This window comes from Prosopis cineraria, unplaced genomic scaffold, assembly GCF_029017545.1.
Source record: "Prosopis cineraria cultivar Desert tree isolate PC_DT_omini unplaced genomic scaffold, ASM2901754v1 PC12, whole genome shotgun sequence".
NCBI lineage: Eukaryota > Viridiplantae > Streptophyta > Magnoliopsida > Fabales > Fabaceae > Prosopis > Prosopis cineraria.
In genome coordinates, this window is record NW_026555343.1 from 1,315,168 (window position 1) to 1,335,475 (window position 20,308).

Below are 20,308 nucleotides of genomic sequence, written 5' to 3' on the forward strand. Positions count from 1 at the left end.
ATCCTTGCACGCAAAAATGTTAAAATCCATTCTCTCTGACCTTCATTCTCATTGGCATCTTCGGCACACTAAACAACATTTGTTACCAATCTACAATCTTCATCTGTAGTTGCAAATAAAGGAAGCAGGGTCAACATGATCAACAAGGGAGAAGAGGAAAAACATCGAAGAGCAAGGGAGCAACGCTCCTTGCAGAGACTCTCTTCTTCTTCCAGCGCCAATTAGATTAACCCTAACTCTATTCTCGTTGCTCTTTTGGAGCTGTCCCGCACTAGACCTTGTGCAACAACCACCTGCATTTGGCAAGCAAGGGTCCTGCTAATAGGATTGTTGGTTTAGTCGAGATCGTTCGTCTCGACGATGTCATATATTTGTCCAACGGTATGATTCACGGAATTGAGCGGCTTTTGGTTCTGCAATTGGTGCAAGAGGATTTCAATCGCCTCTGACGGACAGTGATGGCCATTGGTGGACAGTGAAGGAAGACTCTTGAAGCTATCCTGGAATTTTGAAATGGAGGAGGAGGAGAGGAGTTAGTGACAAGGAGAACAATAGGAGTGGCGAAGGTCCATGGGCAATGGGAGGGAGTGGGAGAGGATGAATGACAGATGATAGATAGCGTCTGAATTTTAGGAGGTGAAGAGTGACAGATAATGGATGAAGAAAATGGATCTTATGGAGTCTTGACAGAAGGATAAGGAGGGAATGAAGATTATTTTCCATGGGTCTAGACAAAGAATTGATTTTCCACTCTCTTCCCTCAATTTTGATTCCTAATCTTCTAAATCCTAGCCAACCAAATGAAGGAATTTTCTCCTTCCTCTTCCTCTTCCACTTCCTTTTCTCAGAGCAAAAATCCAGTGAACCAAACGGGCCTAAAGTGTAACACAAACACACACGTGTCTGTGGGGTTGTGCGTGCGCGATACGAAGGAGATGGAACTTGACATTCTAAATCAGCTTTATTGACCCAATCTATGACAGAGAACGCCCCATGCCAATATCTTGATTTACATTTTGACAAAGCCGTACGATAAATTAGTCACCTTCTAAACGTATTAACTTATCGATGGAGGAAAAAGACATGTTTTATCAACTACCTATAAAATATATTTATAGGAATTTCATCTTATTTTTCATATAACTTAGAGTGATAAAATATATATTATATGTTTCTGGGAGAATATAGTTTTTGGTCCTTATAGTTGGGGCCAATTTTAATCAAAGTTCTTAATTATCATTACCAAACATTATGGTCACATGGTTGTACGTCTTATTTCCAAGGATTGTGACCAAAATTAATCATAATTCTAAGGATTGATTTTTTAATAAGAAAAATAATAAGAACTTTGACTTAAGTTGACCACAACTATGAAGATTATATTTTTTCTACATTTTAGAAGTAAATGGTATTTCCATAGGGTATCAAATTTTACAACTTAAATTATATTTTTTAAAAAAAAATGTACTAATAATTCACTAATTGTATTGTTACAAGTTATGTTTATTTATACTATCAGTCTATCATAGATTACATAGACATTTGTCAATTAAAAAGTCGACTAGTCTTATATTTAACCAGGCAAACAAATATAATTTATGACAACATCGTTTTTTTTATAGTCATTATAATATGTAGTTGGTAGTTAGTATTGATCGACTATTTTTTGTCCTTCTTTTTACCGATGAATCTGTAGTTTGATAACCAAATGTCAATGGCATCTATTTCTTTTTCCTATTTTTTAACAATAAAATTTGCATAATGTTTTGATATTGATTATTAGAACAGGCCAAGGGATTTTTTTTTCTTTTAATTGACGAGTGCATATATAGTTAACAAGTCAAGATAAACATATACAATGGTGATAACATTGCTAATTGATCATTGGTGTGGGTTGATAAATTTTTTAGACTAATGAACACTTAAATGAAAAAACATGCGACACTTTAAATATAATGCTATGTGTTTTAATTAAAAAAAAAAAAAAGCAAATACAACTACTTTGGGTCCATTTTAGTTGGATATAATTAATTATAAAAAAATTTAATTAATATAATATATTTTTGTTATAATTGATTGTGTTATTACATGATGATCTTTGGATGATATTTTTTAAAATTGATTTTGATAAAATAAAAATTTTTAAATGATTTTAATTAAAATTAATTTTAAATATACAAATTATAATAAAAGACACAAATTTAGGGTAAATATTGATAAAATTAAATGTAATATTATATGAGACAATTATTATTTAATTCTTTAATTTTAATTTGATTGTAATTTAATTTTAAACTTTAACTTATTATAATTAGGTTCTTATGATTTAATTATAATAAATAATTAATTTTTTTTCATATCATTAAATTTATTTTGATATACAAAAAGTAAGATAGTGGTATATTTAATATTTATTAAATTATTTAACACTTGCATATAATAAATGTTTGAAACTCTGACAAAATGAACGCATGGGGTTTATTTGAATGTCATGAAGACGTTTTGAAGCGACGCAATGTCAGAAATCAAGAGCCACAAAATGCCAAGGGTATATTGGGTACTGCGCATGCAAAATGCCAATGTCATAAATCATGAATGCATGCTAAATGCTGACAAATAATAAATGTTTCAGCTGACATAATCAAAATTGAAAGGTTGGGGAGATTAGCTTAAACAAAATGCAGTTTGAGGCAAGTTAATCGAATATATAAAAATATCAGTGTTTGAATAATTTTTATCAAAGCGTGATTTCTGTATATATAATCAAATTATAGCAGGTATATGCAAACAGACACTTTTACGTTATCGAGTTTTAGAATACTGGTTGCTTCTTATCAAATTAATGTGGAATAACAATCAACGCCAATGTTCATTAGTTTAGAAGTTATGATGATTTAAACCCTTGATGAATGATACAGGTTCCATGAATAATTTATGAGAGCCAAAACTACTTGTGAAATAGTTTTGAAAAAAAATATTAATGATTTTTTTGGGCCAATTAAAATGCATTAATCAAATCTAAACAACACAACTTCAACAATATCCACAAAAACGATAAAATAAAGACATATCTTTTCTTTATGAGTTGCTTTTCAATGTTAGCAGCAGAAAATGAATGTACTTTTCTGTCACTACGCACACAATATTTTTCTATTATTAACTAATGTCAGCAAATGAGTTAAACAACAGATTTGACACCTTATTTTCCTGTGATTAACTTTAATTACGCATCCAATTTTCCCCCCTATTTAGTTTGCTTCGGAGTAAAGAATCTAATTTGAAATATGTGGGCCTTTCTCCTTTTCTTTTTGATATAAGGCCTTTCTCCTTTTCAGTGACAAGAAATGTTGGAATTACCTAAGTACAACCGATGGGCTTATCAAATAAGACTGCGTTTTGGATATAAACTATTGGGTTTGAGAATAAATAATAATAATAATATATTGAATACTGTATAAACTATTTGTCTAATTTTTGCCATCTTCATTCACTCTTCATTTGTTGTAATCACACAAAATATAACATAGGATCGAGGACAACTCGAGAGAAAGAGGAAGAAATTCTTGAACCAAGTTATACTTCAATATTTTGTGGTTATCAATATCATGCATTACTGGTCAAAATATATATATATATATATATATATATATCATGCATTAAAATGGTGATGAGTGTGCGAGAGAGAGATCCACATGTGAAGATTCACAATTTGATTTGAAGATTTGGAGGGATATGTTGGGCCAAAAGGAGAAAATGGATTCCCACTATTAAATTCATGGATATTCCGTTTACCAAATTGAATTTTTCCCAGCTATAATCATGTGGATGGTCCCAATACTAACAACAAGAAGGAGGCAACAAACGTCACCTGTGTGTAATTTAGAATATTTATCACACTGCATAGACTATGTCAGGGACATTAGATGTGTTGAAGGGCGTGTTTTCCATTATTTTAAGAAAAATATTTTCTTTTTTGTTAAAAATTTTTTTGGTTAAAGTTTTCTTTACAATGAATTAGATTTTGGGGATTTATCATAATCAAAGCATGTTTTAAAGTTCAAAAGGCTTTTACACATATTTGAAATTGTTCACCAATAAGGTCCTCATGTTAATAGTGGAATTTAGTTTCATGATTTTGTTAGTTATAATTTATGAGTCAAATCCTCACCAATTAATTTAATTTTTGAGGGCAATGTGACTTTTTGGTTAAAATGTTGCTTGGATAAAATTTTGCCATAAAATATGAGAGAACGTGCTGGCCAAAAAAAATAACAGTGGGTATATTTTTAAGATGTCTCGAAATTAGTCTGGCATTATCTCATCATGGGAGCCTAGCCTGAGATAGTTAGACTAGAAAGATTGTTTTATTGAACAATAAAGGAAACCTATGGCCTATTTGGTTCAATGAATCATAGGGGATGAAATCTAATATTGATGAGAAGTTTGAAACTATAAGAAGAATGATGATGGTGCAAGGAAGAGGAGGAGACAAGTGCAAACAACAATGGATGCTCACATAGAAAGAGGGCGGTGCGAGGAGAAATCAAAAGCTCATACAATGCCATCCACTATGAAGAAATTGAATCAAAGGTATAAAAGGTGGTTGTAATGGAAATTACATAAGTTTATTGATGTAATCCTAAAATCCTCTTTACAACATATGATGCAATTTCCTTTACCTAATGCAATCTTTTTTACCTTGGTGAGGAGGTATGGTCCTTTTACCCTTAAAATTAACTAGAATTAACCTAAATGTAATATTTAGGCCAACCTTAGGTTTTCTCATAAAGAGGTGATTCAAACTAGTTAAGGAAATTAGATGAGTAGATCAGCAAAATGATTTTGTTACCTAATTAACCAGTGAATTTAAAATGCAAACTAAATCTAAATGTGATTAATGAACTCCTCAATTAAAGTAGGAACTCTAGGACATTGCTAATGGAAGAATCCTAGCTTGAAAATGAATGTAGCAACTCACTCAAATTTCTCCTTCTTGATTGAAAATGATAATTACTAAAGATAGTATCTTAAGCAGTCTAATTTCATTAATTCAATTCTCTAAGGCCTAATTACAAGCCCTTAGATTGTCTCATTAGCTTAGCTTAAAAATTAACCAAGTGTTAAATTAAATTTCATTCCCCAATCAGCCACGGTTTAAAGGTAACTCAAGCACAAAACTATGTAACTCAAGTATTTAATCAATTATTTACCAAACATAATTAATGTAAAGTTAATGTAAGACCAACGCTATTTCAAAATTACATTCACATGTAAAATAGGCATGGTGGCCGAAATTCTAATGACCAAAATGAGAAGAAATCATGTCAATAGTCATATTCCAATACAACCATTTATTACCAACTATGAAGCTAGAGTCAAGAGGAACTACAAATTAATCATAGCCATAGTCTACACATTAAATGAAACAAGATAAGAATTAGGTTGAGCTTAGTCAAAGATGATCTTTAATGCTACTCTTCTATTAACTCCTTCCTAGAATTTCATTGAGAATTTGGCTAAAAGACACCATCATCATCTTGCTCTCCAAGAAACTTGACTTAGCAAAGTTGATCTCCATGAAAATGGTGAAAACCAAGCTTCAATCTCTTTACAAATGGTTGGGGTTTAGTCAGCCAAGTGAGGGAATGAGAATGGTGAAGGAGTTTTATAGATTTAATGGCTAAAAGTGGTAGGATTAGGGCTGGACATGTAGAAGGAGATGAGAAAAAAATGAAGAACACTCAAGAACAAGTGAGAGAAAATGGAAGGAAATGAAATTTGTGTGTTGCTTTGAAAATCTGAGTAAATGGTGTGAATTAATTGTTCCTTTTAGCTGATCCTCTCAAAAGAAAACAAAATTAAAAAGCAATTGGGACCAAGTCACATGAAAAGAGCTCGCTAGATGGCACTCTTCTATTAACTTATAGATGATTCTAATGTATGTCAAGTTAATTTCATGCATCATCCACATTTTAAGTTTACCTATTCCACCCAATTAAGAGAGAAACATGCCCTACTCATCAGGTCTTGACCTCATGAAGCTTTGACCTCATTTGCCCAATTGATGTACAAGTCACATGTTACCTATGTTATAAAATACACATAATTTAATTTAATAATGTGTGAAATTATAAAATCTAATTAAAGTGCAGCTTTGTATTCATATTTAAAAGGAATAATTTATTAAAATATCCAATTTTTTAGGTGCACAAAATCATATAAAAATTTTTACACAAATGCAAACATAAAATTAGGTCAAACAAGCATATTTGAGAAAGTCAATGAAAAGTATTAATTTTTATTTAATCACTTCCAAACTAAGATGAATTTGTAAAATATAATTTTACCACTCTTCTTTTGCACATAAAATACATTTCATCAATTTTTTTCATATATTTTCTCAAAATTTTATTTTTGGACCAAAATACTTCCAGCGCACAAAACCTAAATACTTATACAAATTTTGAATTCTAATATAATGTGTGTATACTTGGAGATAATAAAACCTTATAAATTGTCCTAATTGGTATAGAAAAATGTATAATAAATATATTCTATCACTTACTTAGTGCCAACCAAATAGTTGCAATCTTGTGATGCATTAGGATTATAGGTCATCTCCTTCCATTGCATCAAACTAAAGGGCCATAAGGTAATGTTTGAGAGTTCTTTTTTAGATGAAATGAAATGGTTAGAAGCCCTATACCATTATTTGAGATTTTTTTTTTAAAGGTGGAATGGTTTGGGATGCTTTACAAGCCATCCCTTACCATCCCAATCTCATTTTTGTTGATATCCAATTTGAGAGATTAAGAATGGAATGGTACAATATAAATAATATTATTACAAAATTACATTCAATCTTCTCATCTCTTCTCATTCTTTCACTCCCCCCACTGTAAAATTAAAAAAAATAGTTATATCTAATTCAAATCTATTAATTTTATAATTATTCCTATGATTAAATAAAATTGTTTATTTCTTTAATAAAATTCCCAAGCAACACCACTTCACCCCATTTCATTTTATTAATACCAATTCCTTTACGTTCCATCATATAGTTATATCTAAGGCACCTTGGTATGATATGGAAAACAATTTTCATTATATATATATATATATATATATATAAATTATGCTTGTATTTTTGGTTGTTTCTGCTTCTATTATTTAGTGGCGTTTATCCCCTCATTATTTCAAGAAAGAATGACCAAAAGAATATATTCACGAAATATACAATTAATTACTGCAAAATATGATAATTATTATTTAATTCTTAAGGACTTTTTTGGTTTTCTTTTTATTTTTGATGAAATGTTATATGTACTCTCTGTGATTATTATAGGAAATGATTAATTTAATTGTTATTGATTAAAACAAAATAACAATAATTACTTTTTTTTTTGTAAATTTAGTTAACAATCAAGTATAAATATGATATCCTTTCTACAGATTCCAGGGTACCAACTAATAAATAATTAACACTAATCCAACAAGTTTACTTTGTTCAAGATGAGAATCAAATCTGAGAAAAGATTTGTCCCTGTTTTTATTATTTTTGTTTATCATGCAATGCGTCTCTATTCTCTGCTTCCAAAGAGGGGAAAGTCAATATTAAATATCATAGCATCCTTAGTCATCACTTAAAAACTTCATCAAAAAAGGAAAAAAAAAAAGTCCTACTTGTCAAAATGCTTATACATCAGAAATAATTAAATAACTATACATGATCGTCTACTACGTTACTTTCAAAAAATAATTCATGTTATTAATCTTATACTAATCTGTTAAAACTTTGATGTTCAAGGCAGATTGCTCAAAGGATAAATTGATCATACCAGGCCTTTTCCAGAGCAATAAGGACTTGTTGGCCAAAATGAAACTAGTAAGACTATTCTACCTCAACGAAGCATATATATAGCATCAACCATATCATACATCTAAGGAAGCAAATATTATACCAATGTAACATAAAGTTGTAAGTTGGTATATTCAACCAAACCATAGCATAAAACTTGCCAGTCTAAAACTTGTTAATGAGATCACCCAGTACAAATTGGAAGAGGCTTTTTCCGCACTCAAAAATCAAGGATCCCACCAACATCTAATCATAATATAGGCACTAATGACACAAGAGTTACAAGCAAAATGGAACCCAAACCCTTCTATTTTCAATTTAGGAAAACCTACATGTTATTAGATTACAAGGCTATTCACATAAAAAGCAAACATTGATCATCAAATTCCAAATTCATGATATCATCCCATCAACTTTGTAGTAAAACAGGGGAACAGTGTAATGCTTATAATGCTTTACATATTTTATATGAAGGAATTGCGAACACTGTTGTACTCACAATTATAGAATGCTTCAATTACACTCTTAATAGTATTCTGGCAATCAAATTTATTTGGATACTTAAAACAAAATTTTCAAGACATATAATTATAAAAAAAATTGTCACTTCTGTCAATTAAACTCAACTCTTTGATCAAATTGAAGCCACTCACTATTAAGATCCTGTGTGTTCTTTGCTCTATTGTTTTACGGAGATTTGGGAAACTTTAAAGAAAGCACTTGAAAAGGATATTGAATGATGTTGAGTTAATAAGCAAACAAACTTAGATAATGAGTCTTGTTAAACATTCAATAATGGACCCATCAATGTAATGAATTTCTTGTTCAAAAAGGCAAGTCTGACTCATAATTTTTGTGTCCCATAATATCAAAAGCGAATGATGAAATTAAGTTAGATATGTGGAGCTTCTAAAAGAAGCAGTCGTTGATGAGTGCTAGCATTGAGAAACGAGAGAAAAAAAAAAATAAGGTTGGTAGAGACAGACATGAGAGGCATTCATTAATAAGACTTCGGACACAAACAAACAGAGAGAGAAAAAAGACAGACAAGTAGGACCCTCCTTTGGTTTCATATCATTGGGTTCTGTATATTAAAGACACAGCACATGGCATCTTCTCTTCCCATTTCTCTCCTCTTGTTCCCCTCTTCTTTTCCACTTTTGCTCCCATGCCCCTCCACTTCTGCTTCATCACATTTCTGCCCCTTATCTTTGTCGTGGTGCTTTTCAATTTGATCACACTACTTAAACTTGTTACTTTTACATCGCATTTAAAATTGTTAGAGTTTTTAAATAAATGAATAATATTATTTGCTGTTTAGGAATAATATAATTTTTTTTAAGATTTGATATTTAATATTGATTAATTATATTGACCATGTGCAAATGTAATGAAGACTAATTAACACTTCCTTTTTAAATCACATTAACCACAACATTTTTAAATGTGACTTTAATAATTTTATAATTTTCTTTATTATATATCTTCATCTTTCACATCTTTTTAAATTACTTTTAATTCAAAAGAATAGCAAAACTATATAACAAAGTCTCAAATTTGTAGCGTTGGAGGAGATGTGGAGGAAGTACAAACAAATAACACTGAAAACGGTACAAAATTCAAATAGAGAGACAACTCTCATGGGTAGTTTATGTTTATATATTGAGAAAATATAATTTCTAATTCTTATAATTTTATCAAATGTTGTTTTTAATTTTTATAATTTTTATCAATATTTTCAATCTTTATAGGAATTGAAACATTGAAATTATAGGGATTTGAATAATAAATGTAACTAAATTTTGTTAAAACTATGAAGATTGAAAATATTAAAAAAATTACAGAAACTAAAAATAAAACTCAATAAAATTATAGAGATAAATGTTTATATTTTTTTCTTATATTTTTTATATTCTGTAATTATATACATCTATGATTACACACTGGGCCTATTTGGTCCCCTTTTCTCTTAATATTCAAGTTTTTAAATAATGATGGTGAAGTTAATTAATTTTTTTTCATAAATTATCAACACTATATTTCATTCTAAATCCTGAAATCTCATGCGAAGATGGGGAGTCATACCCTAATTTATCAAAAAGAAATATTTCATTATTTGGTGCTTATTATTTTGGACGCCATGTCTTATGAGTAATTTGTATTTATATTTTTTATATTCTATAATTGTGTGTGTGTGTATGATCACTACTTAATCATTATACTTATATTTTATTTCGATCTTATTCATTTTAATATAAATCATTCAATTATTATTATTTCATATTGTTACCAAATTAATTTTAATATGAAAACATGAAAATAATTCTCATTCAATTTTTTATTTTTATTGAATTATACCTAACATTAACATTTCTTTTCATGGGGTTTGCCGCAAAAAGCCAAAAACAGAATTAAATTAAATCCCAGCAAACTCCATGGCCGAAAGGGAAAACCCCACATTCCCCAGCAAAATCACCTCCGTTAGCCGACAAATTAAAATTTAAAAATATCTTAAATTTTGAAAAAAAAAACAAAAATTATTATCATCATATTCTGATATTCATCATCATTTTGTAACTGAAAAAAAAAAAAATCTAATAATTTTTTATTTACCGAAAAGACTAGCTCACAGATTGAAAAGCATCCGTCTCAGCCGTTGCATCCTAGCTGTAGGCTGTAGATGATTTCGCTGTCACAGTAGCTCCTCCGCCTTCCTCTTCCTCTCATAATCTCTCGGTATCTTCTTTTTTACTTTGTTTCTGAGAAGTCGAAGCTAGGAAGCCTCTTATGCTTGAGGTGAGGATTTCCACATTATCATGTGAAACCCTTACCTGGTGGTGGTAGCTAGGGAGGTTCCTGAAGATCAGTGACGGGATCAACCTCTTGCTGGTGGGAATGGGCAATTGTTGCAAATCTCCCGCTGCCGTTGCTAGGGAAGACGTGAAATCGAACTTCTCCGGCCACGATCACGGTAAGCGGGACTCCAACGCCGGCAAGAAGGCTCCGATCACTGTCTTGACCGGGGTGCCGAAGGAGAATATAGAGAATAAGTATTTGTTGGATCGAGAGCTTGGTCGTGGGGAGTTCGGGATAACTTATCTGTGTATTGATCGGGGAACTAGGGAGCTGCTGGCTTGCAAGAGCATTTCGAAGCGGAAGCTTAGGACGGCAGTGGATGTTGATGATGTGAGGCGTGAAGTGGCCATAATGAAGCACTTGCCTAAGAGTTCCAGCATTGTGAGCTTGAAGGAGGCTTTTGAAGACGACAATGCTGTGCATTTGGTCATGGAGTTGTGCGAGGGTGGTGAGCTGTTTGATCGGATAGTGGCACGTGGCCATTATACTGAGCGAGCTGCCGCCGCGGTTACGAGGACGATTGTCGAAGTCGTGCAACTTTGTCACAAGCATGGGGTTATTCATAGGGACTTGAAACCGGAGAACTTCTTATTTGCTAATAAGAAAGAGAATTCGCCTTTGAAGGCCATTGATTTTGGGCTGTCTATCTTCTTTAAACCAGGTAAAAAAAAAAAAAAAAGAATACTGACCTGAAATGTGGTTATTCTTGACTTTGGAAACCTCAATCTCATTTGTAGAAAGGCGGGAAAATTTAATTGCAAATAAGACTACTAGATGTTAATAATTGTCTAAATTGTAAATATCTATTCGCTTGGAATTCGGTTGAATGCGAAATGCTTATGTTACTGGGAATGAATGATTACCTATGGCTTGGTCTATGTTAATTATCGAGCCATTTACTTGATCGGTCAATAATTGGAACTGTTTTGGACATGTAATCCAATTGTTGTGCAGTTGTGCTATGATACATTTATTCTTTGAACTGCTCTGTTGGTGCTACTACTTTATGAGATGCTTACCTCCTCTATGTAGCATTCGGATTAGGAGTCAATATTTTTCTCTTTTCAGATGTCATTTCATTGATATCCCTACGGGCTGTATGCTTCTCCTAAGACTACCTTTATAATCCTCCAACGTATCTCGTTACGAGTTATCTTCAAGCAATTATTGTGGTTTCCCTCAAAGAGTTAGTGCTAGCCCTTGCACTTATATAGTACTAAGTTAGAATTTCTTAATATATCCAAGAAATTATTCCTTAATGAGATGAAATGTTGCCAATGTACCTTGATGAAACATGTTATTTCATACTTGCTCAAATTACGATATTCATGGTGGAAATAGAAAGAATATCAAGGTTATCTATACTCATACAGTTTAAAGAAAAGGTGGCAGAAAATGTTACCTCAAATATAGTCCATCTTCAAATCTGTTATGGAGGAATGCATTCTTTGGCAAAAGATATTTGGAAAAATTTGTTGCAAAATGTTTTGAAGTTAAATTTGTGTCATCTAAGAAGTAATGATAAATTTATGAAAGAAGAGTAGATGAAGTCCTGCTTCACTTATATGAGAAATATTGCTTATGTATACTATAGGAGGTAGTTAGGGATAGGGAGAAAATTGAAACTTTGAGTTGCAAACGCAATCTTTGACGTGAGGCACATTGAAATTAGGTTGAACACTTAAACTCACATGCACTCTTCCAATTCAAACTTTCAAGAGAATTCTGCCACAAATTATACTGATCTATTTGCGTTGGGCTGGCTATCAGGAATCACTCCTTATTAGAGAAGGACTATATGTTCTTTTGGCAGTTACCTCACTAATTTATGATACCATAAAACACTTTATTACTAAACAAAATAGGAAGCATGGTTACATGCTAGTTCTAAGTCTATGCTGACATGTGACAGTGAAAGAAAAGCATGCCTTATGCTTGGTAGTCGCATAACTACCATGCTAGTAGGGTTTGTTACAATTGCAATGGCAATATGCTGCTACAAATGACTAAAAGAGGCTATTTTAACACTAGCAGAAATGTAATCACCTTACCGTCTTTTTTGCATGCAGTCTGTCCAAAGATTTACAAATAATGGGATGACATTTTATTCGTTTTCTCATGAAGATAACATTGAAAAGCACTGAGTCAGAAACCATATGGCATCTTTGTTTCATATTCTGCATTCAACTGTTCATTCCTTTAACCACAAATGTGGCGTGGTGTTTTAAGATATTGCTTTCATAACTGTAAGCTAAGAACTAGGTCATGTTAAACATTATGTTTCCATTTTTTGGTCATTTCTTATGGTATCTGGCATTTGTTTTTCTAAATTCTAGAATCTTATTTTTTGGTATATGTGAATTATCAGGTGAGAGGTTCTCAGAAATTGTTGGAAGTCCATATTATATGGCTCCAGAGGTGCTCAAGCGGAACTATGGGCCAGAAATAGATATATGGAGCGCAGGAGTAATTCTTTATATCTTATTGTGTGGTGTTCCCCCATTTTGGGCTGGTAATTACCTTCCAAACCCCTAAAATATTTGCTTGACCCTTCTTCATGCTCTTCTCTCTGTGTACGGACATTCATTCCGGGCCTTGTGTATCAATGTTTGCATGCTTATGCCATAGTTCTAGTATGGCTCTGGATCTGTGTGCTACACTGCTACTGTGTGGCACTATATGGAAATGCATATTGTAATCAAAATGATTTGTATGTAAAAATAAGATATTATACCAGGTGATTCTGGCTTCTGTACTTGCATTATTCCCTCAGATTCCAATTAAACCATTTGCCTTAACTTGTAGTTAATTCTAATGCAGAATCTGAACAAGGTGTGGCGCAGGCCATTCTTCGTGGGCTAATAGATTTTAAACGGGAGCCTTGGCCCAGTGTTTCTGAGAGTGCTAAAAGTCTTGTTAGGCAAATGTTAGAACCGGACCCTAAGCTTCGACTAACTGCTAGGCAGGTGCTTGGTATGTTTCATCTCTCTTGCTAATTATATCTTAATCTAAAATTAACACCAAATTTTAGCTGTAGGACTTAGACTGTGCTGCATTTTGTGCTGCTGCGCAGTTATGAGGTACAAACTGCTATGTCTATGGATGCTTTGCCTTAAGTTTACTGCTTAGTTACCTTAGTTTTCTCATCTAGGAATAGAGTTTCCATTTATGTCCATTAGTCAATCATGTGTGTTTTTTAAAAGTTTATATCATAATTGAATTGATAAGGTCAGTACAAGTAATGACAGTACAAGCCTAGAGAAACATTTGTGTTTTTTAACCATTAAAATATTTGGTTCCTTTGCTTGGATTTCAATCATGCGGATTTTCTATGATTTAATATTTTGGGAAAACATAACTTTTGTTCTAGGTCCAAGGGAGGGACTTAGAACACTAGAAAATGAAAGTGTAAGGACCCAGGACACTGACATCTAGGGACCTATAACAAAACATGAGCAAAGTGCAGAGGCCAAAAATTATGTTTTTGCTAATATTTTTCATATTCTTAACAAGCTTAAACTTTTTTCTGTATTTTTTTTTGGGGGGGTCAAATTTAATGTTTGAAGGAGACATGATGAATGACTAGAGATGTTTTTCGAATAAGAAATTATTTGTGACACATCGGAAAAGAAGTTTCTGGACCTACAATAGTATGACATGAACAGTCTAGGATGCTAAGCTAATTCATATAACTGGAATAAACTAGGAGCTTTGTCCATGAAGCCTGAAAACTGTGATGCGATGACATCAAAGATAATATTCTGCAGGTTTCATTTCACCAGCGACTGTTTTGTGGTCTATCAGAATTAGCTCAACAGTTACTAGGAGAATCATATTAATCACAATGTGATGACTCTTGACTCTTGCATTGATGTTCCCTGAGATACAAGATTTGTACTTGGCATGTAAATTTGTAACTGTTGGCTGTCTCTTAAACTCTAAAAAATGATGTTTAATCAAATTACTTTTATGTTAAGTTCTATATCAAGCCTTGCCTGTTGCTCCCAAAGAATGCATGATGTTAGTTGTGTTTTTCTTTTCCATGTTTTCAGAGCATCCTTGGCTCCAAAATGCTAAGAAGGCTCCTAATGTTCCTCTGGGAGATGTTGTGAAGTCAAGGTTGAAGCAGTTTTCAATAATGAACAGATTCAAACGAAAAGCGCTAAGGGTTAGTTATCTGCATCTGCTGATATATTTAGCCTGTGGTTTTAATGTAATATCCCCTGCAAGTTGGATCTGAACGTCTATATCTTAAGCAGGTCATTGCTGATTTCTTATCCACTGAAGAAGTTGAAGACATCAAGGAAATGTTCAAAAAGATGGACAGTGATAATGATGGCATTGTTTCCATTGAAGAACTAAAGGCTGGATTTTGCAACGTTGGATCCCAACTTGCTGAGCCTGAAGTTCAGATGCTTATTGAAGCTGTATGGTCAACTTTCTCTTTTTACACCAATGCTTGCATGAATTATGATAAAGTTTCCACATGTAACATCAATTTGACATCTTATTGACTTAGGAAGTAGGAACTTTAAGAATTGTTAACACTATGCTAAACATGGAACTGAGAGCCGAACTGCATGGGATACCATATATGATTATATAGTATTTTGTTCATGATATTTTCTAAAAATCACATCGATCTGGGAACTCATTGTTCAGGGATATATATTTATTAAATGAGGCCTTCTTTTGTATTCTCTCTGGGACAAACATTTTTATGTAATTTCATATTTGAGTTTATTATTAGCCATTGCTGGACTACAAAGTTCTTCTGTGTTGTTGATGCTTGATAGTTGTCTTGCTACATAAACTGATGGGGTTTTCTAACACCTTTTAGAAACTAAATTGTTTGGGGATTAATCTATAATTTTTTAGATTATTTGTGATGTTTTATTTTCCTCAATCCCTTATCTCAACTGGCAAGGGGGCAAAAAGCTTAGTTTTCTCGCCTCATCTCTGCATTTCTTTAATCTATATCTTTACCTTTGGTCTGTTTATTTTGATTGCATTATTTTATGCCAATGGAGAGCTTTTGTTCTGGCAGAAATGACATCTCACTCACAAGATACAATTTGGACATTTTAGGACTCAAGTGCCTGGGAGAAGATATGATGACGAGACTATAATTTTAATATGAAGTGTTTACTTTCCCTATATTGGCTAGTTGTTGTTTCTTACATGGTAGATTTTGCATTTCATAAGGCAAGTTAAATGTTTCAGGGATACTAAGATATGATTGTATGAATGTGCAAGAGGTAAACCATTGTTGTTTAGCCTGTTATAGTAATGTTGATTGACAACAGGTAGATACTAATGGGAAGGGAAGGCTGGACTGCGGAGAATTTGTTGCTGTTTCCCTCCATTTGAAACGGATGGCTAATGATGAGCATCTTCGCAAGGCCTTCTCCTATTTTGACAAGAATGGGAATGGCTATATCGAACCAGATGAGCTCAGGGATGCTTTGATGGAAGATGGCGAAAATGATTGTACAGATGTAGCAAATGATATTTTCCAGGAAGTAGACATAGACAAGGTGGAAATTTGGTAGTTTTTCCTTTTTAACCATTCTAATACAATCCCGCCCTGACATTCCTGTTCAATCACAGGATGGACGTATCAGTTATGATGAATTTCTGGCCATGATGAAAACTGGAACAGATTGGAGAAAAGCATCTCGGCATTACTCACGAGGGAGATTCAACAGCCTGAGCTTGAAATTGATGAAGGATGGTTCTCTAAACCTAGGGACTGAATAGTAATCTAAGTGGCCGTTTTCAATCTGTCATTGAAAATAGTGTAGTGTTTCTTCTACATTCCGGACTTGCCTTTGTGATGATCATTCGGATCCGTTGACAGATGGGGGCTTTTCTACTTGGTCACACGGGAGTCGCACTAAGCAACTTCGTTACTTGTGTAAAACCGGTGCCTTGGAGCCAGCCATTGGTATGACATGTATGCCTCCACACATTTTAACCACTCCCATGATGTCAAATCAGACTGTTTAAAACCAGTCAGAGTATGAAAAAATTCCAATGTCTTGTAGTTTTGCATTTGGGCAAACACCCTCCTGGCTAGGACGTAGTTGTTTCCTCCAAGGCACCCGAAAGCTGCTTATGTTGGGGAGTACTTTGACAAAATTTGGTGTCGATTTGTATCACGAGCCTGTAAGATACATCTTTGTAACCAGGACCAACCCTGCTTGCCAATTGTCAATATATGGCGTGTCATGTGGTGTTGGATTTTCACGATTGATCTTTCAGAGCTACTAGCAAAGGTAGAGCCGGTCCACTTGTATCTATCTTCTCTCTACCTACTTCCTACTGTGTTTTTCTATTTCACCTCTTTCCTTTTCTTTCTGTTTTTCCCCCTTTTTCCTTTTTTCTTTTGAGGTTCAAAACTCTTGCAGCTCTATTTCATCGGAGGCATTCAATAGATCATTTTTGTAATCCTCATTATGCAGATGTTTAGCAGCATTTATGATTTTATGCGTACATACAGTGGTAGCTTTGTTAGCCAATGATATATGGTACATATATTCGTTTTAATTACAAAGACAGCCAAATTAAAAAGAGCCATCAACATTCATCTTATAGAAGCCCACTTCTTGTCTCTTCTCCTTGCTAGCTTGCGCCTTTGATACCTAGGCTTGGGTCTTGATCAGTTTAACAGGCCGCAGCCCCAATGTTTTCACCACGTTCTTGTCTTCTCTAGCACCCAATCCGAAGTACGAGACCTTGAGGTACACATTTTCGTCCGACAAAGAGGTTACCAAGCTTGAGTCGCCGTTTCTGAAGCCTGTAGCCGACTCATCATCCAAGCTGACGTTCTCACATTTTTCTGAAACTGGCGTGATGGACTTTGTGGAAGGCCGAGGCAGAGACATCAGAGAGCACCGTTAACGCAATCCAAGCGACACATTATTGCGGTCGCTCTTGTGGGAACTGACATGCAAGTTACATCGAACAAAGAAGCTCTCTGTGAGCAAAGGCTTCAACCATGGCGGCCACCTATTGTACCCGTCGTCAGGACCTCCGGCAGCACCCTTTTCAAGATCAACCATCGAAACAGGAAATCATGATTAGAATCACACCCAGAAACTAGAAACTTCAAAACAGAGCACCAATAAGAGCACAGACCCAACAAGAGAAACAAAGAAATCAAAATGAGAAATACTCGCAAGTGTTAACTAATTCCATGATTCTCCTGTCCTTGGGCTTAATTTCCTTCACAAATGTGTCCTAAACTTCGTGCACAATCACATCGAGTGACAGAACCTTCATTCAACGCCAGGATTTCACACTTTGACGTTACCCAGCCGGGTGGTGAGATCGATGTTCATGTGTATCATATAAACTGATCTTATATTATTAATATATGGATCTTTTGATGTTATTTATAAATGTTTTGTTATAAATTAGTTAATTATAGCTTTCAATGAATTAGATTATTAGGAGGATGGCTTTTACATCTCATTGTGCAATAACATTTATTGGAGCTTCAGCTTCTAATCTTTTGATAGTCAGAGATTGGATAATGTGTTGTGAAAATATGAACATTATCTTGTTAATATTAGATATTTAGTTGTATATTATCCAGATATGATGCATTTGTTTTTTGAAAATTGAAAGAAAACATATTGCTAATATATAAGGATCTCGTGCAGATTTTCAAGTTTGCTGCCCATTATGGTCTGTGTAACTTGTACATTTTAAATTAACTTACAGATCAACTAGATATGCATGAACATTATATTAAGAATTCATGAACATCATATTGCGCATCTATGGACATTGAGTAGTACATAATCTACTTAACTTGTGCATTTTAATTAACCTATAAATCATTTAGACACGTTTGGACATTGTGTTGAGAATCTATGAACATCACATTTTGTACCCATGGGCATTGTGTTGTACATACCCTATGTAACTTATACATTTTAAATTAATGTACAAATCAACTGGACACACATGGATATCGTGTTAAGAATTTATGAATATTGTGCTGTGCACTTATGAATATTGTGTAGTATATACTTTGCGTAATTTGTATATTTTGATTAACCTAGAGATCATCTGGACACACGTGAACATTGTGTTGACAATTCATAAATATGTACATCCATAGACATTCTGTTGTGTATGCAATGACATCGTCATCAAATACTTAAACACAATAATTTCATTTCATTTTTACTAAAATATATACATAATTCCAACTACAAACTAAAAACCAATTCCAAATTTTAAAAAAAAAAGCATCTTAAAATATATACATTATCCAACTAAAAAAACCTAATTCCATATTTCTATGATTTTCTTCTCCTTTGCTTGTTCCTGTAAGTGCAAGTAGGCATTCACCCATGATATTATTGGGATGCTTTACTAGCCAGTACAAAATATCACACCTAATGCCTGATAGCTCTTAGGCTGTATATTTAGGCATGGTAAATGAAGGGTAGTCAACATTCATGATACTGTCTTAGAATTTAAGCCATGTCATGAGATGAACTCCACAATCATCACTGCACAGATCGTGTAATAAAGTGAAATATGGATCAAAGTTTATTCTTTTAAAAAGATTAATATGTTATACCAACATAGCTTACTTATTCTCTTGCTTGAATACACATGGATAAATTATGTCATTTTTGCACTCCACCTTAGATAATTATGGCTTTACCTTGAGTAATATTAATATGAAATGCCCCCTCTATAAAGGAAATAGGCAGGTAACATACATGAAAAGGTTCACAAATACACAAGTAAAATTTTACTAATTCACAAGTCAATGTTCATAATTGACAGGTTAATACATTAGAGTCCAAAGTATTTCCACCCATCAATGTTTAGATTTGCTTTCAAGTCCTTGTTGTCATTCAAATCCACCCTTCTACCATTAGGTAGCCCCATAATTTGCTAAATGTCTCCTATTCTTACTAGTACTTTTCCCTCTTATAGTCATTTTCTTTGTCAGAGGATCATAAGATCACATTATCTCTTGGCATAACTCTCTTAAGATTTTCACACCTTCGACATCTAGCAATTTAAAAGACCCAGCTATCTCAACCTTCTCTTTTAAATGCTCCTTCTCTTTTATAAAGTTTGCAATTTCTTTAAACTTTGCTAGAGAACATTGAGTGTTGAAAGGAATTCAATTTTTTTTTTTCTGTATTCTCCTCTCTCTATATTCAATGGCCTTAATTCTATAAGGCTTCCTCTCCTCTTAGCTCATTTTTTTCCACATTTCAGTTGAAGCTTAATTTTTGTATTTTTCTTTATTACTCTCCAAGAATTCTCTTTTAAACTCATGCCATCTTGTAATTAGGAATGGCTTTTTTTGGTTTGTTTAGAGCCATTTTATGCTATGCACCTGCACAAATTAGTAATCCAAAAGTTCAGAGTTGACAAGTTCAAGAATTGGTAGAATTAAAAATTTTACAACTTAAACTTTGAATATTTACAACTTCACGTTCATCCTTTCACAAGTAAAATTCCAAAATTTTCGACTTCACATTTTCAAAACTAAGGTTTATTAATAGCAAGTAAAGCTTTCATTTTTTACAACTACAAGTTCACAATTTCTCAAGT

General features: G+C 33.1%; 1 protein-coding gene across 1 annotated transcript; it reads left to right on the forward strand.

The window, feature by feature from the left end:
- Positions 1–10,513: 10,513 nt before the first annotated feature.
- LOC129288573 (calcium-dependent protein kinase 13-like) lies at positions 10,514–17,198 on the forward strand. Its single transcript, XM_054925215.1, has 7 exons — positions 10,514–11,375; positions 13,083–13,226; positions 13,535–13,687; positions 14,767–14,882; positions 14,974–15,141; positions 16,021–16,251; positions 16,325–17,198. The coding sequence occupies exons 1-7, from the start codon at positions 10,754–10,756 to the stop codon at positions 16,472–16,474; spliced, it is 1,584 nt and encodes a 527-aa protein (XP_054781190.1). The 5' UTR covers positions 10,514–10,753; the 3' UTR covers positions 16,475–17,198.
- Positions 17,199–20,308: the final 3,110 nt, after the last annotated feature.

Bases quoted from the DNA above. Each gene is read 5' to 3' on its own strand.
- LOC129288573 (XM_054925215.1), top strand. From the start codon at position 10,754: ATGGGCAATTGTTGCAAATCTCCCGCTGCCGTTGCTAGGGAAGACGTG. The intron at 13,688-14,766 runs GTATGTTTCATC...CCATGTTTTCAG, and splicing joins AACTGCTAGGCAGGTGCTTG to AGCATCCTTGGCTCCAAAAT. The intron at 15,142-16,020 runs GTATGGTCAACT...GATTGACAACAG, and splicing joins TTCAGATGCTTATTGAAGCT to GTAGATACTAATGGGAAGGG.